This window comes from Gigantopelta aegis, chromosome 8, assembly GCF_016097555.1.
Source record: "Gigantopelta aegis isolate Gae_Host chromosome 8, Gae_host_genome, whole genome shotgun sequence".
NCBI classification, from domain to species: Eukaryota; Metazoa; Mollusca; class Gastropoda; order Neomphalida; family Peltospiridae; genus Gigantopelta; species Gigantopelta aegis.
In genome coordinates, this window is record NC_054706.1 from 25,436,037 (window position 1) to 25,454,056 (window position 18,020).

The following is an 18,020-nucleotide window of genomic DNA, read 5'->3' on the forward strand; positions in this document are numbered from 1 at the left end:
CGTATTTTTCACTATTAAAGTCGTTTGTTTTTTTGTGGGTTTTTTCCAGCCAGTGCACCACGACTGGTATATCAAAGGCTGTGGTATGTGCTATGCTGTCCGTTCCAGTTGGCTTAAATTTGTTACAATTTTTTGCTATGTATCATGTATTATAAATACATTGGTACGACTGAAAACGGTTTCTTGTGGCTCTGTGACCAGGCCATTTTACATGCATACCACTACTTAATGCAACTTGTTAACGTATATTTCGCAACAAAAGTTAAGTGTATTATTCTCGAGTGTTCCATATATAATCTAGCCAGTGCGCCACGACTGGTACGTGTATATCAAAGGCTAAGATATTTACTACCCTGTCTGTAGGATGGTGCATATAAAAGATCCCTTGCTGCTAATCGAAAAGAGTAGCCCAACAAGTGGCGATAGTGGGTTTCCTATCTCAATATCTGTGTGGTCCATAACCATATGTCCGACGTCATATAACCGTAAATGAAATGTGTTGAGTGCGTCGTTAAATAAAACATTTTCTTCCTTCCTTCCTTCGCTTTTGGTAGTAGAAATAAGACATTACTTACATTTTAATATTTAAATTATAGTGGGATCATATTTGGCTGTCCCGTGACAATTTTTGGACAAATCTCTTGGACCTTTAGAAAACATTTAGCCCCCATGTACCACGCGAAAGGTCCGGCTAACTCCACCATGGGGACGAATCCATGATGGCCGCTGGCGGCCATTTCGAAATTCGCCGTATTTCACTTAATATGTGAGTTAGAATGACAAATATAGTGACTAGTGTCATTACACAGAGGGTGCTTAATCTTCTGGTGGGGTTATTTTTAAATTCAAGATGGCTGTTGTCCACAACATTGATAATAAGAAAACGTCAAAGCTCTTGAAACATTTGGGTTATGGCAATATGTCATAAGTGAATAGTATTTTAACACTTAAAAAATGTATGCACAATCTATTGGTGAGGTTATTTTTGCAATTCAAATAATAAATTAGGCATCTTTTTCACTATACAGAACATTTACAATCGTTTTACGAGTCATTTTTTTTTTCACAATCTGATGCCATTTTGAACTTTGAAATCTAATATGGATGCCGTGGCAGCTATATTGAAACAATGGAAAGCGCAAAATATTTCGAAATACTTTTGTCCACTGGAACTGTAAATTAAATGAACAAAGGTAATATACGATAGGTTATAACTGAAACCTGGTCTATCTGACGAAACTGAACAGATCAGATACTGAACTGTCAGCATCTGTTACCGTCTGAGGGGCGAGATTTAGCCCAGTGATCATCAAAAAAAAAGTGTTTTGTTTAACACCACCACTAGAGCACATTGATTTATTAATCATCGGCTATTGGATGTCAAGCATGTGATAATTTTGTCAGTCTTAGAGAGGATATCCGCTACATTTATTCCACAGTTGCCACCACAATGGCAGAGGGCTGTACATTTCAGAACTGCTTTAACACACTTGCTTTACCTTCTACACTCCTTGCAATCACATCGTAGCAACTCAATAATATCAAATTTGTAATGTGCTGGCAGTGTGGCACTCAGCGTAAACTGACTTCCTCAAGAATCCATGGTAAAAATAAAGAGAACATAGAAAAATCTGCTCCAAAGTATTCACCAAATCAGCAGCCAATTCTTTGGCTTCAAAGATTTATTGGTAAAACAATTGGCACAAAATATGTACCCAAAAACTGAAGTGAGCTGTTGGTCAACCTCAAAAGATTTTCGAATAAACTTAATACCTTTTACCAGTAAATTATTTTATTGTATTGTTTTATGTAGCGTAAGATATAATTTTCATATTTTAAAACAATTAATTCATACAAAATTTGGTGGGTAGCCGCCATTAACAGCAACTTTGATAAAGCCGTGCTATGAATTTATATAAATTTTTAGTTATAACCCTGAAATGACCTCCAAATGTCATCTGAGGTCAATGTTCTAATTACCGGGTATGTCTAATTCTAGAGGTTCATTCATAAAAATAGTTAAATATAAAATGACAATAAAATATTATTTTGGGTTATTTTGACCATGCTGTTATATAAGGAAATAGCCACCATTGCCAACACAGATTATACTGAGAATGTCTCCAATCCTAAAATTAATCTCTATGAAATGCAGTATGTTTGTGCCAAGTTTTATGCTTTTATCAAAAAGTGCATGATTTATTCACATATCCTCTGGACTACAACAACAAAAACTAAATTATATAACAACAAACAAATAACAAAAGCCAGTCTAACAAACGATAATGATTTAATGTATTTTGCATTGGATTCCTTGGAAAGAAAGAAATAACGACGCACTCACTACATTTTATTTATGGTTATATGGCGTCAGACATATGGTTAAGGAACACAGATATTGAGAGGAAACCTGCTGTCGCCATTTCATGAGTAACTCTTTTCGATTAGCAGCAAGGTATCTTTTATATGCACCATCCCAAAGACAGGAGAGTACATACCATGGCCTTTGATATACCAGTTGTGGTGCACTGGCTGGGATGAAAAATAGCCCAATGGGCCCACCAACGGGGATAAATCCCAGACCGACCATGCATCGATTGAGCGCTTTACCGCTGGGCTACATCCCACCCATGGATTCCTTGGATGTGAAAACCCAGTAAAAGACATTTCATTCATGTTTTCACGTCATATTATGACACAGGTATTATGCGTGGTGGCCATCTGGGATTTTTCCCATTTGTGGGCACCAGAGGAAATATTCAGCTTGGGCACTATATCTCAAATCATTAAGAACATGTTAAAAATATGCCAATTTTGGTGCTTTTACCACAAAAGCCACAATTGTTTCACATATTCTGCCCACTATACACATGCCCAGCAGGCATACGACTCGGGGTTACAACATGGAAGAAAACACTACTATATTCACCTTTTCTCCAGGTGAAAAATTATTTGATCTACGAATGGTATGCCTGCTTGGTGTGTTGGTAGTGTGGTTGATACTGTGGTTCATGCTGCAGTTGGAACACTGGTCGACTGTGGCTAATATTGAAGTTGTGTGGTTGATATTGTGATCAATTAGTGGTTGATTATGTAGTTAATTCTGCAGTTGGTACTGTGGTCGACTGTGTGGCTGATATTGTAGTTGATTCTTTAGCTGGTCTTGTGGTTAATATAGTGGTTGATACTGTGGTTGACATTTGTTGGGTTGATTCTGTGGTTAACTTTGAGATTGATCCTGTGGTAGATACTTGACTGTAGTTAATATTGTGGTTGATTTTGTGGCTGGTACTGTGGTTAGGTCTGTGTTTGATGTTGAAGTTAACTTTGGATGATGATGTGTTTAACTGTGAGGTTGAATCTGTGGTTGGTACTGTGGTTTATATACGGCTGTACCTGAGTAGCAGGCCGAAGTCTTGGCTGCATAGTGACCTGGTTAGTAACCTGCTAGCTCATGCATGTTCTGATTGGAAGCATCGGTCGACATGTGGCTTAGGACAGACATGCGACTGCCCATGCCAACCAGAATGGAAAATATTATAACCAGTCCAGACCCGACAACAGCCAAGGCAAACGACCACGATAAATTGACTGTCGAATTATCGTGCCGTATTAGACTTGTAGGAGCTTCGGAACCCGCAACAGCAAAAATTGTTTCTCCAATAAGGCCAGTAACTCCTGAAAGTAAAATAGAATATGTTAATGAACGGTTGAGAATTAGGGAAGTAAAGAAGGACAGGCATGTCTGTTTAAAGACACCCCAGCACATGTTTGAACTATAAACTGACAGAAACCTCAGCACATGTTTGAACTACAACAGGTACGATAAATCAATAAAGATACCCCAGCACATGTTTGAACTACAACTATAAATTTATAAATAAAAGACACCCCAGCCCATGTTTGAACTACAACTATAACTTGATAAAGACACCCCAGCACATGTTTGAACTACAACTATAACTTGACAAAGACACCCCAGTACGTTTGACCTACAACTATAAACTGATAAAGAGACCCTAGCACATATCTGAACCACAACTATAAATTGATAAAGACACCCCAGCAGAGTCATGTTTGAACTACAACTATAAATTGATAAAAACACCCCAGCACATGTTTCACCTACAACTATAAATTGATAAAGACACCCTAGCACATATTTGAACTACATGTACAACTATAAATTGATAAAAACACCCCAGCACGTGTTTGAACTTCAACTATACATTGATATCTAACATATATTATGGTTGTTTCCACACTCCGTCTAAAGTGTGTGAGGCTACTCATGTTGATCAATAGCAGCAGATGAGCGGTATGCTCCGTTTATTCAATGACAGAGCATCCCATACCACAGTTTTTAATATATGAGTCATAGTGCCTTGAATCGATGCCTATACCTCATGGCACCTCACTATAGTGTTGTTCACTGAGCTAAAGACAAAGTTAAAGTTTGTTTTGTTTAACGATACCATTAGAGCACATTAATTAATTAATCATTGGCTATTGGATGTCAAACATTTGGTAATTCTGACTCGTAGTAATTAGAGGAAACCTGCTACATTTGGCCTATTTTATGCAGCAAGGGATCTTTTATATACACTTGCATGCATATATATATATATATATTGCAGGATAAATGTGTTTTCACTAGTAGCAGGGATGTCAATAGGAAATTGAAAAAAGTCTGAAGTCGAGCGAAGCGAGAAAAATAATTCGAGTGTAGCGAGAGAAGAAATCTGTAATATTTTTCAAATAAGTTCTCCTAGTGTGATACTGAGCCACCTTCTGTGGTATATAACAATACTTAAGAAGCTAAATTACTTACCCATTTTTGTAATTCATACCAACTGTTTATATTTTATTAAAATTATCTGTTTAGAAAATAAGGAATTCTGGAATTAATGCTTTTAAGTTATAATGGGAGAGAGATATGACATAGAGTGAGAGGGAGAGATAAGATGAATACACTGGTGCAATAATTTGTTCTTAACACGTATACATAAAACAACTCTGAATTGCAGTGTCAGAGTGAACAAAACATTTTGTCAATTTAAGTTTTACTCTATGTTTATGTTTTTTAGTTCGGCAATGTTCCTCGATGCTCTTGACACCCCTGGAGGCATAGTTAATGAGTTCCGAACAATATATATCGGTACACAGATCTTTGCCACACACATCAACTTTTCGAATACAATCAAACAAACTCACCTGCACTGGATCTTTCACTCTGTCAATAACCAGATTCAATGTTCTGTCCATCCATGACCACTTAAATTTGTTTTTCGCTCCACTGACAATTACTTTTACTTTATCTTCACTCTCACGGTTCACTACCTTTGCCATTCTGTATTTAGGAAAATCTACATGTAAAGTAACAACACACAAAAAAGATAAATTTCGATTCACAAATAATTTGTGTTTGGAGTTTTAGTTTGAAGCACGCGGGATCCAGGATGTCATAAATGCGCATGCGCAATGAAAACTTCCTGTAAAACTGTAGTCTTCAACCCAGACTTAAAAGACTTCGGACGATTCCGACAACCGACATCCATCTAAACAACTCGTTAGCAATTTCTGTACCAGCTAATCTTCTGGTTCCAATTGTTGTCAAATGAAGAGTATGGTTCGAGATTGGTGTTTCCATTTTACACCAGTTGCCAAAAACTCTGAAGGTTTATTTAAAAACACATCGCAATCACGTTATTCAGAATTGTGGAATCTATCAGGCCCGTATGGGGCTTTGGGGCTTCGCGCCTGCAGCGCTCATGGTTTCGCACAACACATTTTATACAACCATAAAAATTAGCCCCCCCCCCCCCCCAAACTTTGAAAATCCGTCCTACTGGTCTGTCTATACAGCAGTACCGATAGAAAGAGTCTCCACACACACACACAAATGAGTCAAATGACCATTAAAAATAAAATGTAATGCTCTTAAAATAGCTTATAAAAATGTATGTCTGATAATTGGTGTACTTGTACAACTTGTGAAAAGTATCGTGAATAAATCGAACCGAACATTACAAAACGAACCGTCCCATCAGACAGACACACACACAAATACACACCCACCCACATACACAGACAGACACACATACACATTCATACATACATACACGCTCAGAGCGCATCGTGGTTAGTCTTGCAATTTGCGGGCGAATCAGTGCCACAGGTTCGAGTCCCAGCAACGGCATGGGACAATTTGTGAGGCCAGAAAGGATTTAATTATCCCCTGCGCCAGTGCGTTAATATCTATGTATGTAACGGTCAACCTCAACATACATACAATATATAGATATTCATACATCAATACATACTAGCCAGTGCCAGGTCTGCCCACTGTTTCATGCACGTAAGCAGGATTGACTGCGTAGATTGTAGGCCCCGTGCATATGGTTGAGTTAAAGAACTTCCTTTTTATGGAAGCTTCGATAGCTCAGAGCGTATCGTGGTTAGTCTTGCAATTTGCGGGTGAATCGGTGCCACAGGTTCGAGTTCCAGCAACGGCATGGGACAATTTGTGAGGCCAGAAAGGATTTAATTATCCCCTGCGCCAGTGCGTTAATATCTATGTATGTAACAGTCAACCTCGACATACATACAATATATAGATATTCATACATCAATACATACATATGATACATACATACATACACACACAGGGACACACATGCACAGGAACACACACACACTGTAATGACAGACACAAACACACACACTGTACTGACAGACACAAACACACACGCACACATACATACCAGGACTCGACCTTAGCAGTAGTAGATGTCTAAACCTGGTAGTCCACCGGGCTACTATATATTTGTTTTACACATCTAGTTACTCTGCAATCAACATGTACAAGTGTGTATTTCACGGTATATTTCTCACGATTTAAAAAAAAACTAAAACATGTTTAAATAAAAAATAAATGATTTTAATATTTTGTAATTTTTTTAAAATATTAAAATTATGGGGCTACCCATTTTTACTGGGGGCTACCAGATTTTATAACCTGGTAAGCCGGTTGGCTACTGCTGAAAAAGGTTAATATCAAGGCCTGCATACATACATACATACAGATACATACATACATACATACAGACACACACACAAACACAAAATACACACACAGACAAAATACACACACAAACACTGACACATTCATATACACACTCGGACATATTCTTAAATATATACCCATACAGACACATATAAACACACATACTCATAAATACATTCTTAAATGCACTCTCTCACACATTCTGTCACATTCATACTCTCTCTCTCTCTCCTCTCTCCTCTCTCTCTCTCTCTCTCTCTCTATCTATATCTCCTCTCTCTCTCTCTCTCTCTCTCTCTCATCTCTCTCTCTCTCTCTCTCTCTCTCTCTGATTTGAAAAACGAACACCAAACAACACAGTGATCTCACTTCTCTCTCTTATCTCTCTCTCTCTCTACTCACTCTCTCTCTCACTCTCACATCCATCTCACTCTCTCTCTCCCTCTCACTCTCACTCTCTCTCTCTCTCCATCTCTCTCTCTCTCTCTCTCTCTCTCTCTCTCTGATTTGAAAAACGAACACAAACACAGTGACTATTGCTGTAACCTGTATTATCCATTGGTTTACACAGAATTTAAACTTCCTCACCTGCTATAGTTCCTAGGACTGCAATCCCAGTCGGTCGATACTTGGAGCATCTTTGTTTAAACAAAGCACAGAGACACGAAGCCAGATGAAACACGCAGGCTACAACTTCAATGCCACGGATAAAATCGAAGAAAACCACTAGAAATGAAAATATATTAAAAATTAGATATTGTTTTTCAAAATAGAGACATTTTTTCAATGACAGCCATTCAGCATTATAAAAAGATGATAAAACGATAATGCCCCTTTTTGTAAAATCGTGGCATGCATGCATATATATATATATATATATATATATATATATATATATGTCACGGGGATCCTATAATACCCGTAACTGAATAAAACACGATTATCTAAATATCTCTCCTAACTGTATATCTATTAGATCTCTCTGTATCAGGCAGTCTAATACCCGAGTAGCTCGTCTCTAGGTATAATCAGAGATAAGATCTTATATAAATATATATATGTATAGCACGTTTAGTTCACTAGAAAACACAACAAAACACAATACACTTTGGAATCTGTATTAACACTACACTGACAAATGTACTTGCCGCAGTAGTTAATTAACAACAACAATATAATAACAACCCAGAGCTTATCACTTAATTAGTTAATCACTAGGTGTCTAGTTTACACAATATTCTAATCACTTCACCATGATACAACACGCACACGTGTGATATTTGAGAAACACTGCCAGGGGAACTTAATTAATAAAGGAATTACAACTCTATTCCTAACTGGTTAATTTTTAATTAACCCTTACTACTCATTCAGTAACCTTGTAATACAGAATTAATACTGGTACCTATCACAATAAAGACAATAACCTACAGTTTAGCTAGGTCCTCTAGGATGACTGGCTAAGCTTTATATTACCAAATACTCGTATAAAAATATAAAAATATTAGAACAGTGAAGCCTACAATTTACTTCGTCAGATTACGGGAGACACTGTAAAGAATATTGGTATAATACAGTATTAAAATATTTAAAGTCACATCAAGGTTATACAACAGAGCAGAAAAATATATTTACCACGTCCGGACTGAACTTATATAGATCGTTCAGTGGACGACGTCCATTCCCCTGGATACTTCCAATATTTCTCCCCGATATATCTAAAATCCTATCTATTTATTCAAAAATCTCAGAGACAGCAAATATCGCCTGGGGGCACAACGCGGTACCTCACCTATCATGTGATATTTCCACAACTCCCAGAGACGGTATATTTTCTTAGAAGCCTAGACTGGTCGTCGCCTAGTTCGCTAGAGATACCATGGTCGCGTGGAGGTATTACGTAACCACTCTCCACATGGCCTCCACATCTGGTCTGGGTGTGTATTAGGGGGTACGGTCACGCGGAGGTATTATGTAACCAAGCTGCACACGGCCCTCTAAAACAATTTGCATCGCCACAGGCGAAAAGATAAGAGCATGTTCCGTCATACGTTGGGACCTAACAAACTCATTAAACAGTTGGCGAATTTTACTTTGATTTGGAGAAATGATTGATATTTTGTTAGATAATATCTGGGTTTCTGCCATTTTGGAAGGTTAGTACAATGTGATAATTTAGCGAAATTTTCTGCTGACCCAGAGCTAGCCCTAAGATAGATACACAGACACACACACAGACATATATTATACATAAATTCACCAGCAATGCTCTTTAGATATATATCAGATGCCATTTTGAAATATAATTTCATCTATTACAAATTTATCAATTAATACATAATTTAATTATACATGTATATGGGGATCAATTTGTTAGCAAGAAGATGCAAAATATAAATAATTCTTTTTGGAAAGATGTTCTTGTAAGCTGGAGAAAAATTCAATGTCAAGAAATCATTGAAAGTATAGACGACATAGTTATTATCAATATTTGGCACAACAGTAAAATATTAAAAGATAAAAAAATCCATTTTCTACAAAAAGTATGCCGAAAAGGGAATTATTTTTATAAATGATTTAATTGGTGTACATGATGGCTTTCTAACTGTTGACGAATTTATGGTGAAGTATAATATAAAAAAAAAAAAAAAAATTAATTTAATTACGTCTTTAATTAAAGCAGTAAAATGTTTCATTGAAAAATATGGAAATTAAATTGTCAAACTTTGAATTTTTTCCCTAATTATAAACTAGTTTATCCTCAAAAGTTAAAAAGTAAAGTTCGTTTTATTTAACGACGCCACTAGAGCACATTGATTTTTTATCTTATCATCGGCTATTGGACGTCAAACATATGGTCATTCTGACAGTTTTTAGAGGAAACCCGCTGTCGCCACATAGGCTACTCTTTTTACGACAGGCAGCAAGGGATCTTTTATTTGCGCTTCCCACAGGCAGGATAGCACAAACCATGGCCTTTGTTGAACCAGTTATGGATCACTGGTCGGTGCAAGTGGTTTACACCTACCCATTGAGCCTTGTGGAGCACTCACTCAGGGTTTGGAGTCGGTATCTGGATTAAAAAATCCCATGCCTCGACTGGGATCCGAACCCAGTACCTACCAGCCTGTAGACCGATGGCCTGCCACGACGCCACCGAGGCCGGTATCCTCAAAAGTTAAAGAAAGAAAGAAATGTTTTATTTAACGACGCACTCAACACATTTTATTTACGGTTATATGGCGTCAGACATATGGTTAAGGACCACACAATTTTGAGAGGAAACCTGCTGTCGCCACTACATGGGCTACTCTTCCGATTAGCAGCAAGGGATCTTTTATTTGCGCTTCCCACAGGCAGGATAGCACCAACCATGGCCTTTGTTGAACCAGTTATGGATCACTGGTCGGTGCAAGTGGTTTACACCTACCCATTGAGCCTTGCGGAGCACTCACTCAGGGTTTGGAGTCGGTATCTCGATTAAAAATCCCATGCCTCAACTGGGATCCGAACCCAGTACCTACCAGCCTGTAGACCGATGGCCTTCCACGACGCCACCGAGGCCGGTCCTCAAAAGTTAAAGCAGATTTTAAAAGAGAAACAAGGTTGCAAGGAACAATATAAACCGCTCTGCAAAATATCACAAATTCCGAAATCACAATTAAAATATCAGGAAAAAGGTTTCAATTATAGCCTCTATTAGAAACATACTTATCTGCCCTTGATTTGCATAGCACTAAGCGGCCCCAATCAGCCACTAAATTATTTCTGGCGCATTCACACTCCAGGCGCTTGCAACATGAAACACTTTATTACTACTGCAGTGTGGAGTAGTTGTCGACTTTTATTCTTTTATTTTTTGACATTAATAAAGTTTTCTAAAACTATTATTGTTTGTTAAGATTGTGTGCAAGCTCATAAAAAAAACCCATACAATATGTTTTGTGCTCAACAGAAATACTTACAAACACATCTTGGGGAGACCAAAAAAAAGGCTCATTGATGACTGACTCGTTAAAACGGCATGTTAATAAAGTTTTCATATTTGCAAGTAATATGCATGTTTTTGTGTATATATCACGGTGTACGAACGGAAGTGTACATTAATTTGACTAAATAACTAGCTGCGATTTTCTGTACCGCTAGCTGCATTTATAGCTACAACCTATACAGTAGTTAATAATGAAACTAACGATGTAGAAATTCACTTCCTTGTCTAACGATAAGGTTTCTACTGTCTGACTCGAAAACAAATCGGAACAGCAAGTCCAGTGTCATTGTCAGATGGACAGTGTAACGGACACAATTTCATATGTAATTTAATAGTTATGATCGACTATCTTCCTGCAATTATTAATATTATGCACAACCATTAAGCATTCCATAGTGTGTGCGCATATATATATATATATATATATATATATATATAGTATATATATATATATATATAATATATATTATATTATATATATATATATATATATATATATATATATTATATATATATATATATATATAATATATATATATATATATTATATATATATATATATATATATATATATATATATATATATATATATATATATATATATATATATATATATATATATATATATATATATATATATATATATATATATATATATATCATACACACACAACACACACACACACATATATATACATACAGTGGACTCGTCTAAACCGGACTCACTTTATACCGTCGAAATAGTCCGGTTTACATAGAGGACCGGTTTAGACAGAGTTCATCCAGAGTTATGGTTCTTGAATGATCAACAACTTGCGATCAACAATGACATTTGAACCCATGGATGGTTGGAAAACACAGTCATACAAGCCAGACTTGCAATCGATTATTTCACAGACATAAAAAAATATACTTAAAGGGGCATTCATGAGTTTGCTGCAATTTTTAAGATGTTATCGACTAACAGAAACTTTTTAACGATTGTAATTACATATATTAAATATATTTTTCTGCATAAAATATTAGTGGCTGCATATTAAATGTCTTTCTGGTCATTCTAATATTTGTACTAGGTTAAATTTCATTTTATTTCCTAAAACATTATTTATTATTATCACTGAATTCATAAGAGTGAAATCAGGTATCAACACACACGCTAATATTAATCCGATTGATCTAACGGCCAATCGCAATAAGAGTAAACTTCACACGAGTGCAATTACATTTTGTATTTGATCTTGCGACGGCATCCTGATTACTGGGCAATTTGAAGATTATTGTTCAACTAATTAAGCAGCCAGTCGTTCAGTCAAATCCCAACCTGGTGTAGACAGAGGTAATTAATGCATGAACGGTTCTTTCGTTCTTGATTTCTGATCCGGAGTCTGGAGTAGACAGAATACGGATTAGGCAGAGATTTATACCTAAGAGATAAATGATAGCTGGACGGTGCTTTAAAAATGGACTGGTTTACGCAGAGATCCGGATTACACAGAATCTGGTTTTAGACAGAGTCCACTATATATATACATGCTGCCAGAGATAATGGAACACATATTTTATGATTGTTATTTTGTTAAAGAACTATTGAAATCTATTGCAAATACAACAAATACTATGGGTGAACATATTACTTTTGATAAACATATTGTTATCTTAGGTTTGCCTAATGAACCAAATAGCAGTGTAGTAAATTGGATGATTATTAATATTAAATATTATATTTATTCTATAAAAATACAAAAACAAAAATTGAACTTACAATCACTGCAATGGATAATTAAAAACAAATTAGAAATTCAAAGGTGTATTCTGCTTAAAAACTGAATACGAATATTTCGAAAAATATTGGAAGAAATGGTATAATTTATTTATTGACAATTTTACATAAACTTTTTCAACTGCAGGGCATACAATTTGAATTTCTGAGACAACCGACATGTCATTCGTGTGCTTTCATTTTTACACGAATGATTTTCTTCAGTAGTTCAGACACAAATGCAAATTTTAATGGGTCACAGCAATTAAACGAGAATGCAATATGAACGAATTTCGTAACTTTTCTCTATCAAATGTCCTATTATAAATACAAAAAAAAAACAACAACAACTTCAAAGAGCTCTGCCGTTTGCATTACAAAACACACAGCCCCATCGTTTTTTGTTTTTTTACAGGGGAGTACTTATTGGTGCCAAACAATAATCTGAATGAAATGATAATAGACAGGTATTTCCCCGGAATCATTGAGTCTCTTCTGATATTTCCCCTTTCTTCTTTCTCTTCTTTCTTGCTCCCAGAAATAATTAAAAAAGTATTTGTTGCTATAGTTCTGTGTAAGATTTTATACTGGAATCACATTAAAGATAGGTCTTTTAAAACTGAAAACGGTAAACTGTAATAATATCCCCATATTTGTGGAGGAAAAGTACAACCCAATTTACAATATTTTATTTGTGATGTAGGTATTATTTTATTCCTGTTCAATAATTGGTATATTGTTTTACATCCCTTTGCATCTTTTAGAAAAATTCTTAGATTGAAAGGGAAAATTGGATTGTTCAAAGGTACAAATATTTGGTTATCACTATCAGTTTTAATATTGCCAATAAATGTTCTGATTGCTCTTATTAAAGTGGCATATTCTAAAAAAAATGATTTTATATTGTATCTTGCTTTACAAACTTCATAATCCATAAACAGTCCTTGCTCATTCAATAAATCTTGTATAAAAATTATGCCTTTTCAATATAGTGTTTATACAATATACATGTAGGTTTATCATCTTTAATGATATGACTATTATACCAAATATTTGTACTAATTTTTTCATCATTATTTTCCCCAAGTCTGTTTTTGTTGTATCTTTAACCAACTTTGTAATACATTTTTCCAAAACAGATTTTTAATTAGTTTTTGCTTTTTCTGAAGGAAATAATCTCCGTAATTTAACAAAATTTCTGTCTTTAGTCCTGTTATTACCTGGAATAGTTTTCCATTATTTCAACTTACTTAGTTTTATTTATTTATCTATATATTTATTTTATTTATGTATTTATTTGGCAGTTTTGTGGGGTTTTGTTGTGTTGGGCGGTGGTGGGGGGGGGGGGGGGGGGTTGTAGGGGGGTGGTAGGTTACTTCTCTACTCCATGCCTACTAGAATACATCCAGTTATATAAAATCGCTGATTATCAGTAAAATGTATTTGTTTTTCTTTGCATATCCTTTTTACCAAGTGCTACAAATCTCACAGGCCTGTGCGTTTTCAATGTCCTTCAGTATATAAGGATTGCTAGCGATTTTCTATAAATTTATTAAATCTACAGTTCAAGTGTCGTTAAAATACACTATTATTCACTATATACAACTAACAATAACCATTTAAAGTAATTTTTCCTCCCCAACCTGCATTATAATTGGGAATAAATATTGTTTAATCCATAACCATTTAAAAACTCACTCTCGCAATCGTACAATAATAATTTGGAAGTTGATGACTTTTGTTGACAAATTTGCCACAGTCCGTGCGTGAATTCAAAAACACTCCCATGGCCAAACAGCAGAGATGCTACATCTCTTTCTAAATCCACCACAGTAACCGACCAAACTGGAGTTCCGAACCCAACAACGAAGACGACAAAACTTAGGACGATTCCAACAATTCCAACTTTGTACATGGTCGTAGTTTCGGACCACAGAGCCATGTTGAACTCTCGAACGTGAATGTCATTGTGTTGCAATGTAACATGTTATGACCACGACATACTAGCTGTTCAGTGAAGCGGTGACATACATAAAAAAAAAAAAAAAATTGTTTATAACTGCCGGTCGTGTTCTCAATTTTTAACGTCACAGCCACCATCTCAAATCTTTTCACTTCAGTACACTCAAGGTTGGACTATACCAATTCAAATCCCATAGGCGACCATGTTAACGTTTGTGTTTAAAAACACTATATGCAATATATCAACCAAACTGTGACCCATAAATATCAGTACTACAACCCCTACCTCAAAGTATTAACTGCAGAAAATGGTACCTTTCATGGCTCATTTTCGGTATAACCAGATGTTTCTGCAACACCCCTAGTTTCGCACAAAATTTTAGTACTTTTTTTTACAGGTACCCCATACATGTTCCAAGCACAAGGCTACTTGACACGGTGGTACTACATCAAATAAAATTGCATACATTTTTAGCCCAGATGAAACTAATTTTTTTTACAACCAACACACTCACATTTATAACCAATCACAGGACTTGTGGTGTTAACTTCTCTATCAAAAGTTCGGTACACCTCGAACTTCGACCCAGCCGGAAATTAATTGGTATAGTGCAACCTCAAGCTGTCCACCAAACTAAGGGCCGCAACTCTAAACACCTTTTATCATTTTGACTACATGGTAGCAGGCCTAAGACCACAATTAATTTCGCTATATGTTTCTATATAGCCTTAGTGGCTATAACATTTTTATTAATATCAGCAGGCCCGTGAAGTTTTGTATGTACCTTTGCCTGCATGGGGGACACACACCCTGAAAAGGACAACCCCTGTTGTCCAGCTCTTTCTCCCAGCATATTGGTTTAAACAGACACACCCTCTAAACCAGGCCGGAGTACACCCATTTTACACAAAAAGCACTACTTTTGCATGGGCCGGAATTACCACAAACAAGTCATTAAATGTCAACAAGTTACACATGTTTACAAACTACATGCTATCCCCTGTCACTTCAGTCAAACAGTTGCCACTTCATAGCTGTCTGCCATGAAATAATCACAGTCAAACAGCAGACTACTTGCGCGGTGAAACTTCCGGATTTTCGACAACCAAATGGGAAGATAACTGTAATCTGAGGCCAGCAGCGAAGTAAATCATAACATACTGTCCACTATATTAACATACATTTAAAAAAACAGAAAAATAAAATTTTCCAAGGTGAATCACACATGTAGTGATGATGGCCAGTCCTTGTTTTGTGCAGCAAGTATGTCTGAACTGGGTAATGTCAACCTAAATCTGGAAATAATCTCTTATTTTTGGAGGCACCCCCTCTGCCCCCCCCCCCCCATTTTGCCATTTCACGGCTGTTAGGAAGTCTCTCCACCCCGACCATGTATTCATACTCGGTATGTGCAAATCACTCATGGAAAGTGAGATCTCATTCAACACAAATGTGCACCATAAATGTAGGTGCAATTCCTGTCAAAGATCCAATTTCTTACCTATTTTCAAACTCATAAATTATTTTATTCAAATAGGGGGTGTATTTTAAAAGCACTATCAGCAACACGACGCTGATTGGTCAATTTACTTCTCTGCAACCACATGGGTCATTCTACAGAAAGCGTCACTTTTCAAAATACAAATTCAAGATAAAACAATTTTATATATATATATATATTGTTAACTTTTGGAAACTAGATGAACAAAGAAACATAAAATTAAATCTGGCCACCATGGGCGTCAATCCGGCTTTAAAAGTAGGGGGGACGTCTTAGTGTTTTAATAAATTGCATCAGTCATAAAGGTAGAAGGTATGCTTTCCTAAATAAACAATTTAAATTTCAAAAATAAAGTTTCTTCAGAAATGACAGCTAAAATATTCTTGCGTAACACCAATGACAAAAAAAAAGTAATACCAATGACAATGTGTAACAACAATGACATTCAAGACTGTATACTTGAGACTACCACTACTTGTTAGCAAAAGTATGTAATTAATATTTCCTTAAATGGGTTTTTTTTCGGGGGGGGGGGGGGGGGGGGGGGGGGGGGGGGGGGGGGGGCGTGGGGGGGGGGGGGGTCCAGCCTACAACTATTAAAGGCCTATTAGAATAATTATTGTGTGTTTCTGTATTGATAAGATACGGCCGGTCAGACAGTTTAAAAAATATACTAAATTAAGACAGAATTTTAATTTTTTTAAATATTAAATTAAAGATTTATTCATTCATTAATTTATGTAGTTCTTTTCGTGCTTATATTAAGGCTCAAAATTTATTTTACTGTGTACTTGTATTTCCAATAACGAGTAAAAAGTTGTAACCCTCTTTTGCTTTTACGCAAGCGCTGCAAAACTACGCTAAATGTTCCCAACATTTTCAGAAAACAAGGACGCCTTACACGTGATGTCATTCTGAACTTTATTGTTAATGGAAATCTTCACTTACTGTGAAGAAAAACCTCACAAATGAACGACAAGCAGACGACAACAAATCGCTTTCAGAACTAAAACATACAGGTTTATACATATGGAGTTTCTGGTGGTGCAAAAACAAAATAGAAAAGGTCCACTTGGTTCATATTCGAATCCTCCCAGGTCCAGCTCACGCTACGCCCCTGTATAACACATTTGGATAAAGTTACAATTGCGTGAAACATGAGTCTGTGACTTTGAAATGGTGAAACATCCTCTAAAAATAGATTAAAACTCGACTCCATAATAGTTACTTCTCAGACGCGCGTGCTTTTTTAAAACTATGAGAAATGTATTTTGTGATATTAGAAACACCAGGATGACCAAAACCACTTCGAAGGTACGGAAATTGATCCACTAAACCATAAAATCTAAGTAAACTATGATTTCAGTTACACAAATTTGGCTATAATAGTAAAAAATATGCCTTAGTGTTTAAAAACTAGGGAATGTCCCTTTAACATAAATTAAAAAAGAATAGAAAAAGAGCATTTTCCTAGGTGAATCAGACATGTAGTAATGATAGCCAGTCCTTGTTTTGTGCAGCAAGAATATCTGGAATATCTGGAAATAATCTTTCATTCACGGCTGCTAAGAAGTCATTCCACCCCGGTATGTACAAATAACTAATGAGATCTTATTCAACGCAATTGTGCACTATAAATGTAGGTGCAATTCCTGACAATGATCCAATTTCTTACCTATTTTCAAACTCATAAATTATTTTATTCAAAAATGGGATGCATTTTAAAAGCACTATCTTCGA

At 36.0% G+C, this 18,020-nt stretch overlaps 1 protein-coding gene across 1 annotated transcript; it reads right to left on the reverse strand.

Moving 5' to 3' along the window:
• Nucleotides 1-2,504: 2,504 nt before the first annotated feature.
• Nucleotides 2,505-14,913, reverse strand: LOC121379364. Its single transcript, XM_041507948.1, has 3 exons — nt 14,515-14,913; nt 7,655-7,792; nt 2,505-3,678 (listed from the first exon to the last, which is right to left on the reverse strand). Exons 1-3 carry the CDS (start codon nt 14,756-14,758, stop codon nt 3,437-3,439), a joined length of 624 nt encoding a protein of 207 aa, XP_041363882.1. The 5' UTR covers nt 14,759-14,913; the 3' UTR covers nt 2,505-3,436.
• Nucleotides 14,914-18,020: the final 3,107 nt, after the last annotated feature.

Excerpts from the sequence above, each read along its gene's own strand:
- LOC121379364 (XM_041507948.1), bottom strand. The coding sequence starts at position 14,758 with ATGGCTCTGTGGTCCGAAACTACGACCATGTACAAAGTTGGAATTGTT. Across the intron at positions 7,793-14,514 it reads ATTATTGTACGATTGCGAGA|TGGTTTTCTTCGATTTTATC; the intron begins GTGAGTTTTTAA and ends TTTCATTTCTAG. Across the intron at positions 3,679-7,654 it reads AGTCCTAGGAACTATAGCAG|GAGTTACTGGCCTTATTGGA; the intron begins GTGAGGAAGTTT and ends TTTTACTTTCAG.